This window comes from Symphalangus syndactylus, chromosome 3 (genome assembly GCF_028878055.3).
Source record: "Symphalangus syndactylus isolate Jambi chromosome 3, NHGRI_mSymSyn1-v2.1_pri, whole genome shotgun sequence".
NCBI lineage: Eukaryota > Metazoa > Chordata > Mammalia > Primates > Hylobatidae > Symphalangus > Symphalangus syndactylus.
This window is the reverse complement of record NC_072425.2, coordinates 15,945,294-15,960,051: the sequence shown is the minus strand read 5'-3', so window position 1 is coordinate 15,960,051 and position 14,758 is coordinate 15,945,294. Positions and strand designations below refer to the sequence as shown.

General features: G+C 48.9%; 1 protein-coding gene across 11 annotated transcripts in view; it reads right to left on the bottom strand.

The window, feature by feature from the left end:
* KYAT1 (kynurenine aminotransferase 1) overlaps window positions 1-14,758 on the bottom strand; it is a 43,730-nt gene that overhangs the window by 14,419 nt on the left and 14,553 nt on the right. The window contains exons 1-2 of one of the 11 annotated variants that reach the window (XM_055270809.2): window positions 1,006-1,218; window positions 252-431 (exon numbers count right to left, since the gene is read on the bottom strand). The exons of 6 other annotated variants lie outside the window; for them this stretch is intronic. In XM_055270809.2, the coding sequence (XP_055126784.2) occupies window positions 252-431; window positions 1,006-1,101 (276 nt within the window). In that variant the 5' untranslated portion in view covers window positions 1,102-1,218. Of the gene's footprint in view, window positions 1-251; window positions 432-1,005; window positions 1,219-6,236; window positions 6,321-14,758 lie in introns of those variants that run through there. 4 more of the 11 variants (XM_055270810.2, XM_063635859.1, XM_055270811.2 and 1 more) reach the window with 4 other exon arrangements.

Here is a 14,758-nt window from a genome sequence, read left to right as displayed (position 1 = left end):
TAGAGCGAAACTCAGTCTGGGAAAAAAAAAAAAAAAAACTTATCTGGGCGTCGTGACACATGCCTCTAATCCCAGCTACTCAGGAGGCTGAGGCCTGAGAATCACTTGAACCTGGGAGGTGGAGATTGCAGTGGGCCAAGATCATGCCACTGCACTCCTGCCTGACCCGAGAGAGCAAGACTCCACCAAAAAAAAAAAAAAAAAAGAAACTGGCCAGACCTGAGAGCCACCAGACTCAGGTCCTAACCCGCCTTGGCTGGGTGACCCTGGATAAGTAAGTTGGCTCCTCCTGTCTTCAGAATCCCTTCAGCAGCAGGGACCTCGCATGGGCTTTGTGGTCCCTGAGGAACCTTCCGTTCCTGTGGGTTTGCCAGTCCCAGATGGCTGGTGGGCTGTGGAGCCGGGGATCCAACATTCTTCTCAGCCGCCTGCTGTGGCCAACAGTGAACCCTGGCTCAGGATTTTGCTCAGTTCCACCTCGCTCAGTTCCCACTGCACTCTCACTAGAGGTGCCACAATAGTCTCCATCTAACAGATGAGGACACTGAGGCTCAAAGAGGCTCAGGTACCTGCCCAAGGTCAGAGGAGAAGCTGGCAAGGACCTGGTCAGGGTGGCAGCCACAGTAATCTCAACACCAGGCCCCCCTGTCCTGGAGGGGCCTTGGGGACCATTTGAGTAAGTGCCAGGTCTTCCATGGCCCGGGAACCCCACCGCGCCTGGCTCAGTTGACATTTATTGAACCTCTACCATGTACTGGATTCTGGGATGGGCACAGGGAATCATGGGAAGCAGCACCCTACAAAGCCCAAGCCGACTATTCAGATGCAGAGCTACAAGTTCTAGACTAGAGAAGCAGGGGCAAGGGAGAAGCCCACATACAGGCTGCAGTTAAAGAGGGCTCCCTGAAAGAGAAGGCTCATGCACAGCTTTGAAGCCAGGAACGAGCCAGGCCCCAGAAGCCCCAGGCCATGCAGGTGGCAGAGTATTGGGGTTAGGGCACTTACAGTCTGGTGCAAGCACCGAGTGAGTGGGGCTCCAGCCTTCCTTCCCCAAAGGGGCCCCACCAGGTGCACAGAGATGGCTGCTGCAGTCCTGAACATGCCTCCCAGAGCTTTGGGGGCACTGCAGACTTTTCCAGAGGCAGAGGAGAAGGGAGGAGACAGCCCTGGCCAGAAAATGCCTCTGAGCTCAGGACTTGGGTCCCCCACACACAGTTCTAACAATAACAACAACAACAATACGGTCATTGAGTGTTAGAAATAGAACCAAGTGCTCTGTTGCACGATTATCCGACTCTGTCCTTGTAAGAACCCTGTTACTCATACACAATAGACCCCCCAGCAACCCAAGTGACCCTTTCAAAGCACAAATCACCTCTAATTAAAAAATGATCCAGGAGAGGATCACTGATAGCCCTGAATATCACCAAGAGCATAAACCAAACATGTTCTGACTCTGGAAACACACACACCACCTGCAAATTATTCCTGCTGTAAAAACAGCCCTAAATTAGATCACACTGTTGAATGACTAAAATACAGGGACAGAAGAACATGTTAAATAACACCATGGAGATGCAATCAACAAATTCAAGCAGGGCAATATGTCTCACACCTGTAAACTCTGCACTTTGGGAGGCCAAAGCAGGAGGATCTCTTGAGCCCAGGAGTTTGAGACCAGCCTGGGCAACATACTGAAACATGATCTCTACAAAAATACAAAAATTGACCAGGTGTGATGGTGCACACCTGTAGTCCCTGCTACTGGGGAAGCTAAAGTGGGAGAATCACTTGATCCTGGAGAGGTCAAGGCTACAGTGAGCCATGATCCCACCACTGCACTCCAGTCTGGGTGACAGAGGGAGATATGTCTCAAAAAAAAAAAAAAAAAAAGTAAATGCCTGAAAAAGAAGAAAAAAAATTGAAGAAATCACACTGCACAATTTGGAAGCTTAATACAAACATACAGGAAGCGAGAAAGTGTGATACTGGCTTAAAGATAGATATATAAGTCAATTGAATAGAACTGACAGTCCAGAAATAAACTCTCACAATTGCTATTTGATAAGATGCTAAGAAACTCAAATGGGGGCCAGGCATGGTGGCTCACGCCTGTAATTCCAGCACTGTGGGAGGCTGAGGCAAGCAGATCACTTCAGGTCAGAAGTTTGTGATCAGCCTGGCCAACATGCTAAAACCTCATCTCTACTAAAAATAGAAAAATTAGCCAGGCATGGTGGTGTGCACCTGTAATCCCCATTACTGGGAGGCTGGGGCAGAAGAATCACTTGAACTCGGGAGGTGGAGGATGCAGTGAGCCGAGATTGCGCCACTCACTGCACTCCAGCCTGGATGACAGAGCGAGACTGTGTCTCAAAAAAAAAAAAAAAAAAAAAAATTGGGAGTGGGGCTCATGCCTGTAACACCAACACTTTGGGAGGCCAAGGTGGGAGGATCATTTGAGGTCAGGAGTTGGAGATCAGCGAAACCCCATCTCTAATAAGAATACAAAAATTAGCTGAGCGTAGTGGCACATGACTGTAGCCCCAGCTACTTGTGAGGCTGAGGCAGGAGAATCGCTTGAACCTGGGAGGCAGAGGTCACAGTGAGCCAAAATCGTGCCACTGTACTCCAGCCTAAGCGACAAAATGAGACTCTGTCTCAAAAAAAAAGGTGGGGAGGCCGGGTGTGGTGGCTCATGCCTGTAATTCCAGCACTTTGGGAGGCTGAGGTGGATGGATCACCTGAGGTCAGGAGTTCAATACCAGCCTGGCCAACATGGTGAAACTCCATTTCTATGAAAAATACAAAATTAGCCGGGCACAGTGGCACGTACCTGTAGTCCCAGCTACCCGGGAGGCTGAGGAAGGAACATCGTTGGAACCCAGGAGGCAGAGGTTGCAGTGAGCTGAGATTGCGCCGCTGCACACCAGCCTGGGCAACACAGCAAGATCCCGGCTCAAAAAAAAAGGAGGTGGTGGGTGGGAAATAATATTGTCAACAAATGAACAAATGGTTCTGGGACAACTAAATATCTACATGTAAATGAATGAATTTGGGGCCGGGCGTGGCAGCTCATGCCTGTAATCCCAGCACTTTGGGAGGCCGAGGCAGGTTGATCACGAGGTCAGGAGTTCAAGACCAGCCTGGCCAAGATGGTGAAACCCTGTCTCTACTAAAAATACAAAAAATTAGCCAGGCGTGGTGGTGGACACCTGTACTCCCAGCTACTCAGGAGGCTGAGGCAGAGAATTGCTTCAGCTCAGGAGATGGAAGTTGCAGTGAGCCAAGATCGCGCCACTGCACTCCAGCCTGGGAGACAAAGTGAGACTCTGTCTCAAAAAAAAAAAAAAAAAAAAAAAAAAAAAAAAAAAAAAAAAAAAAAAAGAAAAGAATGAATCTGGACTGGACCCTCTATCTCACGGAATACACAAATATAATTTTTTTATTTTCTTTCTTTTTTTTTTTTTTGAGATAGGGTCTCACGTTGTTACCCAGGCTGGAGTGGTGCCTTCTCAGCTCACTGCAGCCTCGACTTCCTGGGTTCAAGTGATTCTCCTGCCTCAGCCTCCTGAGTAGCTGGGATTATAAGTACACACTGTACTTATAGCCTGGCTAATTTTGTATTTTAATTACAGATGGGGTTTTGCTATACTGGCCAGGCTGGTCTTGAACTCCTGGCCTGAAGTTGTTCTGCTCACAACGGCCTCCCACAGTGCTAGGATTGCAGGCATGAGCCACCACGCCTGGCTAGCCCAGGCTGTTCTTGAACCCCTGACTTCAAGTGATCCTCCTTCCTCAGTGTAGGGAAAAGAAAGAGAGATCAGACTGTTACTGTATCTATGGAGAAAGGGAAGATATAAGAGACTCCATTTTGACCTGTACCTTGAACAATTGCTTTGCTGAGATGCTGTTAATCTGTAACTTTGCCCCAGCCACTTTGCCCCAACTTTGAGCTCACAAAAACATGTGTTGTCTGGAATCAAGGTTTAAGGGATCTAGGGCTGTGCAGGATACGCCTTGGTAACAAAATGTTTACAAGCAGTATGCTTGGTAAAAGTCATTCCCATTCTCTAGTCTCAATAAACCAGGGGCACAACGAACTGCGAAAAGCCGCAGGGACCTCTGCCTTGGAAAGCCAGGTATTGTCCAAGGTTTCTCCCCATGTGATAGTCTGAAATATGACCTCGTGGGATGAGAAAGACCTGACCGTCCCCCAGCCCAATGCCCATAAAGGGTCTGTGCTGAGGTGGATTAGTAAAAGAGGAAAGCCTCTTGCAGTTGAGATAGAGGAAGGCCACTGTCTCCTGCCTGCCCCTGGGAACTGAATGTCTCAGTATAAAACCCGATTATACATTTGTTCAATTCTGAGATAGGAAAAAAACCGCCCTATGGCGGGAGGCGAGACACGTTGGCAGCAATGCTGCCACAATGTTATTCTTTACTCCGCTGAGATGTTTGGGCAGAGAGAAACATAAATCCGGCCTACATGCACATCCAGGCATAGTACCTCCCCTTGAACTTAATTATGACATAGATTCTTTTGCTCACATGTTTTTTTGCTGACCTTCTCCTTATTATCACCCTGCTCTCCTACCGCATTCCTCTTGCTGAGATAATAAAAATAATAATCAATAAAAAGTGAGGAAAGTCAGAAACCGATGCCGGTACAGGTCCTTGATATGCTGAGTGCTGGTCTCCTGGGCCCACTGTTGTCTCTATACTTTGTCTCTGTGTCTTACTTCTTTTCTCAGTCTCTGGTCCCACCTGACGAGATACCCACAGGTGTGGAGGGGCAGGCCACCCCTTCACTCAGCTTCCCAAAGTGCTGAAATTACATGCGTGAACCATATGCCCTGCCCATACACAAAAATTAATTCAAAGTGAATCACATAACTAAATGTATGGACTGGGTGAGGTGGCTCACGCCTGTAATTCCAGCACTTTGGGAGGCCGAGGCGGGCAGATCACAAGGTCAGGAGATTGAGACCATCCTGGCTAACACAGTGAAACTCCGTCTCTACTAAAAATACAAAAAATTAGCCAGGCGTGGTGGCGGGCGCCTATAGTCCCAGCCGCTCTGGAGGCTGAGGCAGGAGAACGGTGTAAACCCGGGAGGCGGAGCTTGCAGTGAGCAAAGATCACGCCACTGCACTCCAGCCTGGGTGACAGAGCGAGACTCCATCTCAAAAAAAAAAAACTAAATGTATGAACTGAAACAATAAAACTAGAAGAAAACATAGGAGTAAATCTCTGTGACCTTGGGGTTCTCAGACATAACATCCAAAACATACACAACAAAAGAAAAAATAAACTGGACTTCATCAAAATTAAGAACTTTTGTGCTTCAAGGATACCCATTAAGAAAATGAAAAGACAGCCCATGGAATGGAAGGAAATATCTGCAAATCATAAATCTGAATGTTTCCAAAAAAGATATACAAACGGCCAAGGCCGGGCATGGTGGCTCACACCTGTAATCCCAGCACTTTGGGATGCCGAGGTGGGCGGGTCACCTGAGGTCAGGAGTTTGAGACCAGCCTGGCCAACATGACAAAACCCCGTCTCTACCAAAAATACAAAAATTAGCTGGGTGAGGTTGCACACACCTGTAGTCCCAGCTACTTAGGAGGCTGAGGCACGAGAATCGCTTGAGCCCAGGAGGCAGAGGTTGCAATGAGCCAAAATTGCTCCACTGCACTCCAGCCTGGGCAACAGAGTGAGACCATGAATCAAAAACAAAAACAAAAAAACAACAACAACAAAAAAGGCCGGGCATGGTGGCTCACACCTGTAATCCCAGCACTTTGGGAGGCCAAGGAGGGCAGATCACCTGAGGTCAGGAGTCTGAGACCAGCCTGACCAATACGATGAAACCCCATCTCTACTAAAACTACAAAAATTAGCCAGGCGTGATGGCATGCACCTGTAATCCCAGCTACTGGGGAAGCTGAGACAGGAGAATCACTTAAACCCGGGAGGCGGAGGTTGCAGTGAGCCTCTGCACCATTGCACTCCAGCCTGGGCAACAAAAGTGAAACTCCATCTCAAAAAACAAAAAAAGAAAAAGAATGTTTTGGGCCAGGCCCAGTGGCTCACGCTTGTAATTCCAGCACTTTGGGAGGCTGAGGTGGGCGGATCACTTGAGATCAGGAGTTTGAGACCAGACTGGCCAACACAGTGAAATCCTGTCTGTACTAACAACATAAAAATTAGCCAGACATGGTGGCTCATACCTGTAATCCCAGCTACTCGGGAGGCTGAGGCAAGGGAATTGCTTGGAGGCTGCAGTGAGCTGAGACTGTGCGTTGCACTCCAGCCTGGGTGACAGAACGAGACTCCATCTCAAAAAAAAAAAAAAAAAAAAAAAAAAAAGAAAAGAAAGAAAAAGAATGTTTTGGAGGAATGCTCTGGCATACTTAAAAAGTTACTCTTGGCCAAGCACGGTGACTCACGCCTGTAATCCCAGCACTTTGGGAGGCTGAGGTGGGTGGATCACCTGAGGTCAGGAGTTTGAGACCAGCCTGGCCAACATGGTGAAACCCCATCTCTACTAAAAATACAAAAATTAGCTGGGTGTGGTGGCGCATGCCTGTAATCCCAGCTACTCAGGAGGCTGAGACAGGAGAATTGCTTGAACCCAGGAGGTGGAGGTTGCAGTGAGCCGAGATCATGCTGGTGAGCCACCTTGCCCAGCCTTTTTTTTTTTTTTTTGAGACGGAATCTTGCTCTGTTGCCCAGGCTGGAGTGTAGTGGCACGATCTTGGCTCACTGCAAGCTCCGCCTCCCGGGTTCACACCATTCTCCTGCCTCAGCCTTCTGAGCAGCTGGGATTACAGGTGCCCGCCATCACACCCAGCTAATTTTTTTGTATTTTTAGTAGAGACGGGGTTTCACCGTGTTAGCCAGGATGTTCTCGATCTCCTGGCCTTGTGACCCGCCCGCCTCGGCCTCCCAAAGTGCATGAGAGGGGATTTACAGGGAAATTGGCTCACACAATTAATGGAGGCTGAGAAGTCCCCTGACAGACTATTTGCAAGAGGTGCTAGTAGCATGGCTCAGTCCAAGTCTGCAAGCCTCAGAACCAGGGACGACACTGGGGTAATTCTCAGTCCAAGGTTGAAGAGCCTAGAGTTTTGATATCCAAAGGGCAGGAGGAGGAGAATCTCCCAGCTCCAGGAGAGACAGAGACAGAAAGAGGAAAATCTTTTCTCCTCTTTTGTTTTCATTCAAGCCGTGAACCAATTGCATGGTGCCACCCACACTGAGAACGGATCTTCCCCCACTCAGTCCACTGACACCCATGCCAATCTCCTCTGGAAACACCCTCACAGACACACCCAGAAGTTATGCTTCACCATTCTCTAGGTATTCCTTACTCCAGTCCAGCTGCCACCTAACATTAACCAGCAGCACACATCCACGCTGCCAGACATTCGTCAGTTGCAGTTCAAGTTTTCCCACTCAGGTGCTGACTCCAGGGAAGGTTTCTGCTCTGGCAAATCATGATTCTCTGTATCTACCTTTCTGCCTCTCCAGTTTGGGGGCAGCAAGTTACCCTGTGACCTAATTTTCTGATGAACTGAAAAAGAGCTGCTGGTTTTTCAGTTTGTTCAGCCTTTTTTTTTTTTTTTGAAACGTAGTCTTGCTTTGTCGCCCAGGGTGGAGTGCAGTTGCGCAATCTCAGCTCACTGCAAGCTCCGCCTCCTGGGTTCAAGCGATTCTCCTGCCTCAGCCTCCTAAGTAGCTGGGATTACAGGCACATTCCACCATGTCTGGCTAATTTTTGTATTTTTAGTAGAGATGGGGTTTCACTATGTTGGTCAGACTGGTCTCGAACTCCTGACCTTAGGTGATCTGCCCACCTCGGCCTCCCAAAGTGCTGGGATTACAGTTGTGAGCCGCTGCCTCCGGCCCGCATGCATTTATGAAGTTTACCATCTTATATGGGCATGGTTTGTGGTTCCCCAAAACAAGCACAATAGTAACATCAAAGATCACTGATCACAGATCACCATATCAGATATAATAATAATGATAAAGTTTTAACTATTGTGGGAATTACACACAGACCCTAAGGGAGCACATTCTGTTGGAACAATGGGAACAATAGACTTGCTTGGTGCAAGGTTCTCACAAAGCTTCAATTTGTAAAGACCACGATATCTGCCAAACGCAATACAATGAAGTGTGGCTTGTTTGTTACAACAGCCCTAGGAATCGAATCCAAGGTGATAGGGTTGGGCTGTGTCCCCACCCAAATCTCATCTTGAATTGCAGTTCGCATAATCCCCACGTGTCCTGGGAGGGACCCAGTGGGAGGTAATTGAATCATGGGGGCAGTTACCCCCATGCTGCTGTGCTGGCGATAATGAGTGAGTTCTCAGGAGATCTGATGGTTTTATAAAGAGCTTTTCCCCCTTTGCTCAGCACTTCTCTCTCCTGCCACCATGTGAAGGACGTGTTTGCTTCCCCTTCTGCCATGATTTTAAGTTTCCTGAGGCCTCCCCAGCCATGAGGAACTGTGAGTCAATTAAACCTCTTTCCTTTATAAATGACCCAGTCTTGCGCAGTTCTTTATAGCAGTGGGAGAATGGGCTAATACACAAGGGGATGCCAGAGCTCACCCTCTCATTCCTTAGATTTGAGAGCGGTTCCCAGGAGAGGCCTGAAGTATGTACTCTGACCCCTGAAACTAAGTACCTGTGCCTTGAGCAACAAAGGGTAGTGTTACCGCCATCCCAGGAGGGACATTCCTTGGTGTCACCTCAAGGGAGGGAGTCTGGTGCTTTAGCTCAGGGCACTCAGCTAAAGGGACGAGCGGGCCAAGGGCAGGCCCAAGCCCAGGGCTGGTCATGGGAGGCACCCTGTGCCCTCTGCCTGTTCTATGAAGACCAACTATCCGCTGGCCCAGGACCGAGGGGTGTCTTGGGATGGGAACCATCCTGGGCCAAAGGGTCCCCTTAGGTTAGCCATTTCCTGTCCTGGACCCAACATCCTGCTACCTCTTCTAGGACTAGAAGAGGAGCTGGATTTCACCCTACCAGGACCCCACTCTACTGCCTTCTGACCACTGAGTTAAAAATCCACAGTTGCCTGGTAGATCAATTCTCTCTCTGACACTCTCCCCCACATCGGACTCTGTGTCTATCAAATCAGTCTTTTTTTCCTGAAGTGACAACATCCTAAGTCATGTCTTCATCATCTCAAGTGAATTGAGCTAATTTTTGTATTTTTTGTAGAGATGTGGTCTCACTGTGTTGCCCAGGCTTGTCTCAAACTGCTGGGCTCAAGGCATCCTCCTGCCACAGCCTCCCAGTGCTGGGACTACAAATGTGAGCCACCGTACCTGGCCGAGAATAATATTAATAATACAACCAGCTTTAATTTACTAGGACTCACTCTGTCCCAATACTTCTGTCACTGGATCCTTTCAACAACTCTGTAAAGCAGGTGTTATCCTCACCCTCATTAACAGGTGAGGAAATTCCTATCATACTAAAATAACAACACTTACATTGAGCTCCTGCAGGCCTTATAGCAGATTGTACACCTGGTGTCAGCACAGGGCAGAAACTCAGGAGAAACAGATCCCAGCTGTGGCCCTCTTCTCTCCCCTGCCCCAGGCTTGGCCCCTTGCCTTCTCTGGGCACTGCCAGTTCTCAGGAAAGGTGGTGCCTTCTGTGTATCCAGATCACTGGCTCCATGGGGGTCAAGGAGCTGGGTGGCACCTGTGCTGGACACGGATATGCTTAAACAATCTTGCAGCCTTGGGGCTGGGGCTGGAAACCAGGATCGGCTTCCATTGCAGGGGACTGGCAGTGCATCGGGCCTATGTGTGGCCAGGTAAGACTGGGCATAGGAGTGAATGTTTGTTTGTTTGTTTTTTGACACAGAGTCTCGCCCTGTCACCCAGGATGGAGTGCAATGGCATGATCTCGGCTCCCTGCAACCTCCGCCTCCCAGGTTCAAGCGATTCTCATGCCTCAGCCTCCCGAGTGGCTGGGATTACAGACACGCGCCACCATGCCCAGCTAATTTTTTTGTGTGTCTTTAGTAGAGATGGGGTTTCACCATGTTGGCCAGGATGGTCTTGAACTCCTGACCTCATGATCCGCCCGCCTCGGCCTCCCAAAGTGCTGAGATTACAGGCGTGAGGCCTCCCAAAGTGCTGAGATTACAGGCGTGAGCCACCGTGCCCAGCCAGAAGTGAATGTTATGTTGCACCCTCCACAGGGTAGGTCTGTTCTATTACCACAGCCAGGATCAGGCCCCAAGTACACACCCAAGGAGGAGGGCAGTGGTGAGAGATGGGGGAAGGATTAGAACACAGGCTTTGATGACCCTGGCTGTGTGACATGAGGCAAGCCATTTTACCTCTCCAAACATCAATTTTCTATGTATGAAATAATAATAATTCATGGAGGCTGGGCATGGTGGCTCACACCTGTAATCTCAGCATTTTGGGAGGCTGAGGTGGGCAGATCGCTTGAGCTCAGAAGTTGAAGACTAGCCTGGGCAACATAACAACACCCTTTCTCTACAAAAAAACAAAACAAAACAACAAAAGGATCCAAATACAAGAGCTTGCACCTGAGCATGTGCACACATCTCTGTGTCTGTGTCTGTGAGCTTATGGGTGTGGTGAAGGTAGGTTCCAGGAACTTAGGAGGGAGGCAGGGAGAAGCCATAAGGGGTTCTCAGCCAAGAGCAGAAGGGTACAGGGGGCCACGTAGGCTGCCTTAACGCAGCAACTTGGCCAGGTTGGTTGGGAGCAACTTGGGGGCTTGTGGGTGTGTTATTCGCGAGTCGGCCAGCAGGGGGCGCAAGGAGCCATGCCCCTCGTGGCTTTGAGCTTGCTGGCCGAGGTCACAGAGCAACTTGCTGGCCCCAGGAGGGGACTACGCCTCACTTCACAGAGGAGGCCCAAAGCAGCGAGGGTGCTGGTCCAGGTTCCCGCATAGGCAGGACTCCTGACCTCCCAGGCACGCCTCCCTCCAATGCCCTGTGCCTCACCCCTTTTCTAGGAAGCAGGCCTTCCCTAGTCAGCCCCTCAACAGCCCTGGCAGTCACCTTTTATTTACCACACGCTTTCCTGTGCTCGGTGCCCCGTGGAGCCCTACAGGTCCCACCACTTAAAAATGTTTTTCAGGCTGGCACGGTGGCTCACGCCTGTAATCCTAGCACTTTGGGAGGCTGAGGCGGGTGGATCACAATGTCAGATCGAGACCGTCCTGGCTAACACGGTGAAACCCCGTCTCTACTAAAAATACAAAAAACAATTAGCCAGGCATGGTGGCAGGTGCCTGTAATCCCAGCTACTTGGGAGGCTGAGGCAGGAGAATGTTGTGAACCCGGGAGGCAAAGCTTGTAATGAGCCGAGATTGTGCCATTGCACTCCAGCCTGGGCGACAGAGTGAGACTCTGTCTCAAAAAAAAAAAAAAAAAAATGTTTTTCATTTAAAAAATCTTGGTAAAATACACATATCATAAACTTTACCATCTTAATCATGTACAGGTATACAGTTTTGGGAACTGTTTTCATCTTGTGAAACTGAAACTCTGTACCCATTAAACAATTACATCCCTTTACCCTCTGGCCCATAGCCCAGCCCATTTGCTGTCTCTACGATTTTGACTACTTGAAATCAGGTCCCATCACTTTTATTATTTATTTACTTATTTTTCGGGGGACAAAGGCTTGCTCTGTTGCCCAGGCTGAAGTGCAGCGGCGCGATCTCAGCTCTCTGCAACCTCCGCCTCCCATGTTCAAGTGATTCTTGTGCCTCAGCCTCCCGAGTAGCTGGGACTACAGTCGTGCACCACCATGTCCAGCTAATTTTTGTATTTTTAGTAGAGACAGGGTTTCACCATGTTGACCAGGCTGGTCTAGAACTCCTGACCTCAAGTGATCCGCCTGCCTAGGCCTCCCAAAGTGCTGGGATTACAGGTGTGAGTCACTGCTCTTGGCTTCCCATCACTTTTAATCCTATAAGAAGATTCCTTCAAGAGGCTAAGTGGTCAGGTACAGTGGCTTACGCCTGCAAGAGAGGCCAAGGCAGGAGGATCCCTTGAGCCCAGGAGTTCGAGACCAGCCTGGGCAACGTAGTGAGACCCAATCTCTACAAAAAATAATAAATTATCTGGGAGTGGTGGTGCACGTCTGTAGTCCCAGCTACTCGGGAGGCTGAGGTGGGAGGATCACTTGAGCCTGGAGGTTGGGGCTGAAGTGAGCCATAATCGCACCACTGCACTCCAGCCTGAGCGACAGAGCAAGACCATGTCCCTCCCCACATCCCTCTCCCACCAAAAAAAAAAAAAGGCCAAGTCACACACCCAAGGCCACAGCTAACAAGTAGCAAAGCCTACATATATATATATATATATATATATATATATATATATATATATACTTTTTTTTTGAGACGGAGTTTCGCTCTTGTTGCCCAGGCTAGAGTGCAATGGTGCAATCTTGGCTCACTGCAACCTCTGCCTCCCGGGTTCAAGTGATTCTCATGCCTCAGCCTCCCAAGTAGCTGGGATTACAGGCATGCGCCACCACACCAGGCTAATTTTGTATTTTTTTTTTTTGAGACGGAGTCTCGCTCTGTCGCCCAGGCTGGAGTGCAGTGGCGCGATCTCAGCTCACTGCAAGCTCCGCCTCCCGGGTTTGCGCCATTCTCCTGCCTCAGCCTCCCGAGTAGCTGGGACTACAGGCGCCCGCCACCACGCCCGGCTAATTTTTTTTGTATTTTTAGTAGAGACGGGGTTTCACCGTGTTAGCCAGGATGGTCTCGATCTCCTGACCTCGTGATCTGCCCGCCTCGGCCTCCCAAAGTGCTGGGATTACAAGCGTGAGCCACCGCGCCCAGCTAATTTTGTATTTTTAGTAGAGGCGGGGTTTCACTACGTTGTCCAGGCTGGTCTCAAACTCCTGACCTCAGGTGATCCACCCACCTTGGCCTCCCAAAGTGCTGGGATTACAGGCATGAGCCACCACACCCAGCACAGAGCCAATATTTGAACTCAGGACTCTGACTCCTACTTTCCAAAAGCCAAAGCAGCACAGATGGGTGGATGCTCAATGAGAAATGAGAGAATTTGGTCCAGTTACTCACATTTTATTGATGGGGATACTGATAACCAGGGATGGGGAACTGACCCACCCAGATTTCCCAGGACCAGGTTAGCAAAGTCCCAGTCCTGACATTTTTCTCATCCTAATAGGCTGGCTCTTCCAATGGGCGTTATGCACCTGGCACAGAGTAGCTGCTCAATAAACCTGCAGAATGAGAATGAATGTCTATCGCTTGCACCAGACTGTAAGCTTTGTTAGAACAAAGATTCTCTTCTGTTCATCTTTTTATTCTCAACATCTTGCACAGAGCCTGCCATATGGTAAGTGTACATCTCTTCAGTGAATTCCTATTATGTGCTATTCATTCCCTAAGCTAGCCACCATGTATACAAGGGTGATAGGATACCTTCCTTTCCTCCAAGGAGCGCACAATCTAATCAAGGAGACAAACAAGTAATTGGGCCATTTTAATATAATATGAGCCTTAATATGCAAGTATTCTTATAAATCGTCAACAAAAGACCAGCATCTCAATAAGAAAAAGTGTGAAAAAGATATAAGTGGGAAATTCACAAAAGAAAACAGTTGCTGGGTACAGTGGCTCATGCCTGTAATCCCAGCACTTTGGGAGGCTGAGGCAAGCGGATCACCTGAGGTCAGGAGTTTGAGACCAGCCTGGCCAACATGGTGAAACCCTGTCTCTGCTAAAATACAAAAATTAGCCAGGTGTGGTGGCAGACACCTGTAATCCCAGCTATTCAGGAAGCTGAGGTGAGATAATCACTTGAACCTGGGAGGCGGAGGTTGCAGTGAGCTGAGATCACGCCATTGCACTCCAGCCCGGGCAACAAAGCGAGACTCTGTCTTAAAAAAAAAAAAAAGAAAAGAAAAGAAAATAGTCGCTGGGCACAGTGGCTCACGCCTGTAATCCCAGCACTTTGGGAGGCTAAGGCGGGCAGATCACTTGAGGCCAGGTGTTCAAGACCAGCCTGGCCAACATGGTGAAACTCTGTCTCTACTAAAAGTATAAAAAATATTAGCCGTGATGTGCGCCTGTAATCCCAGCTGCTTGGGAGGATGAAGCAGGAGAATCGCTTGAACCCAGGAGGCGGAGGTTGCGGTGAACTGAGATTCACTGTACTCCAGTCTGGGTGACAGAGCGAGACTCTGTCTCAAAAAAAAAAAAAGTCAATAACCTTGAAAGGATGCTGAAAATTAGTCATAATTAGTGATACGTAAATGAAAGTGAAGTACTATTTTTTGCCTCTCAGATGGGCGAAGACAAACTTGAGACCCACCAAACTGGTCCTACAATGTACTAAAAGGTGAGAATTTGTGATCTGAAAAGCAAGCACTGGGTTAAGAGTGTTCACTGGTATAAGTTTTAGAGGGCAATTTAATAATAACACATACCACTCTTTGACTCAACACTTCTTCTCCTGAAAGTTTTTTGTTTGTTTGTTTTGAGACAGGGTCTTGCTCTGTCACTCAGTCTGGAGTGCAGTGGCACAATTATGGCTCATTGCAGCTCGGACCTCTGGGGCTCAAGCCATCCTTCCACTTCAGCTTCCCAAGTAGCTGGGACCACAGGTGCATGCCACCATGCTGGGCTAACTTTTTATTTTTAGTAGAGACAAGGTCTGACTACATTGCCCAGGCTGGTCTTGTACTGCTGGGCTC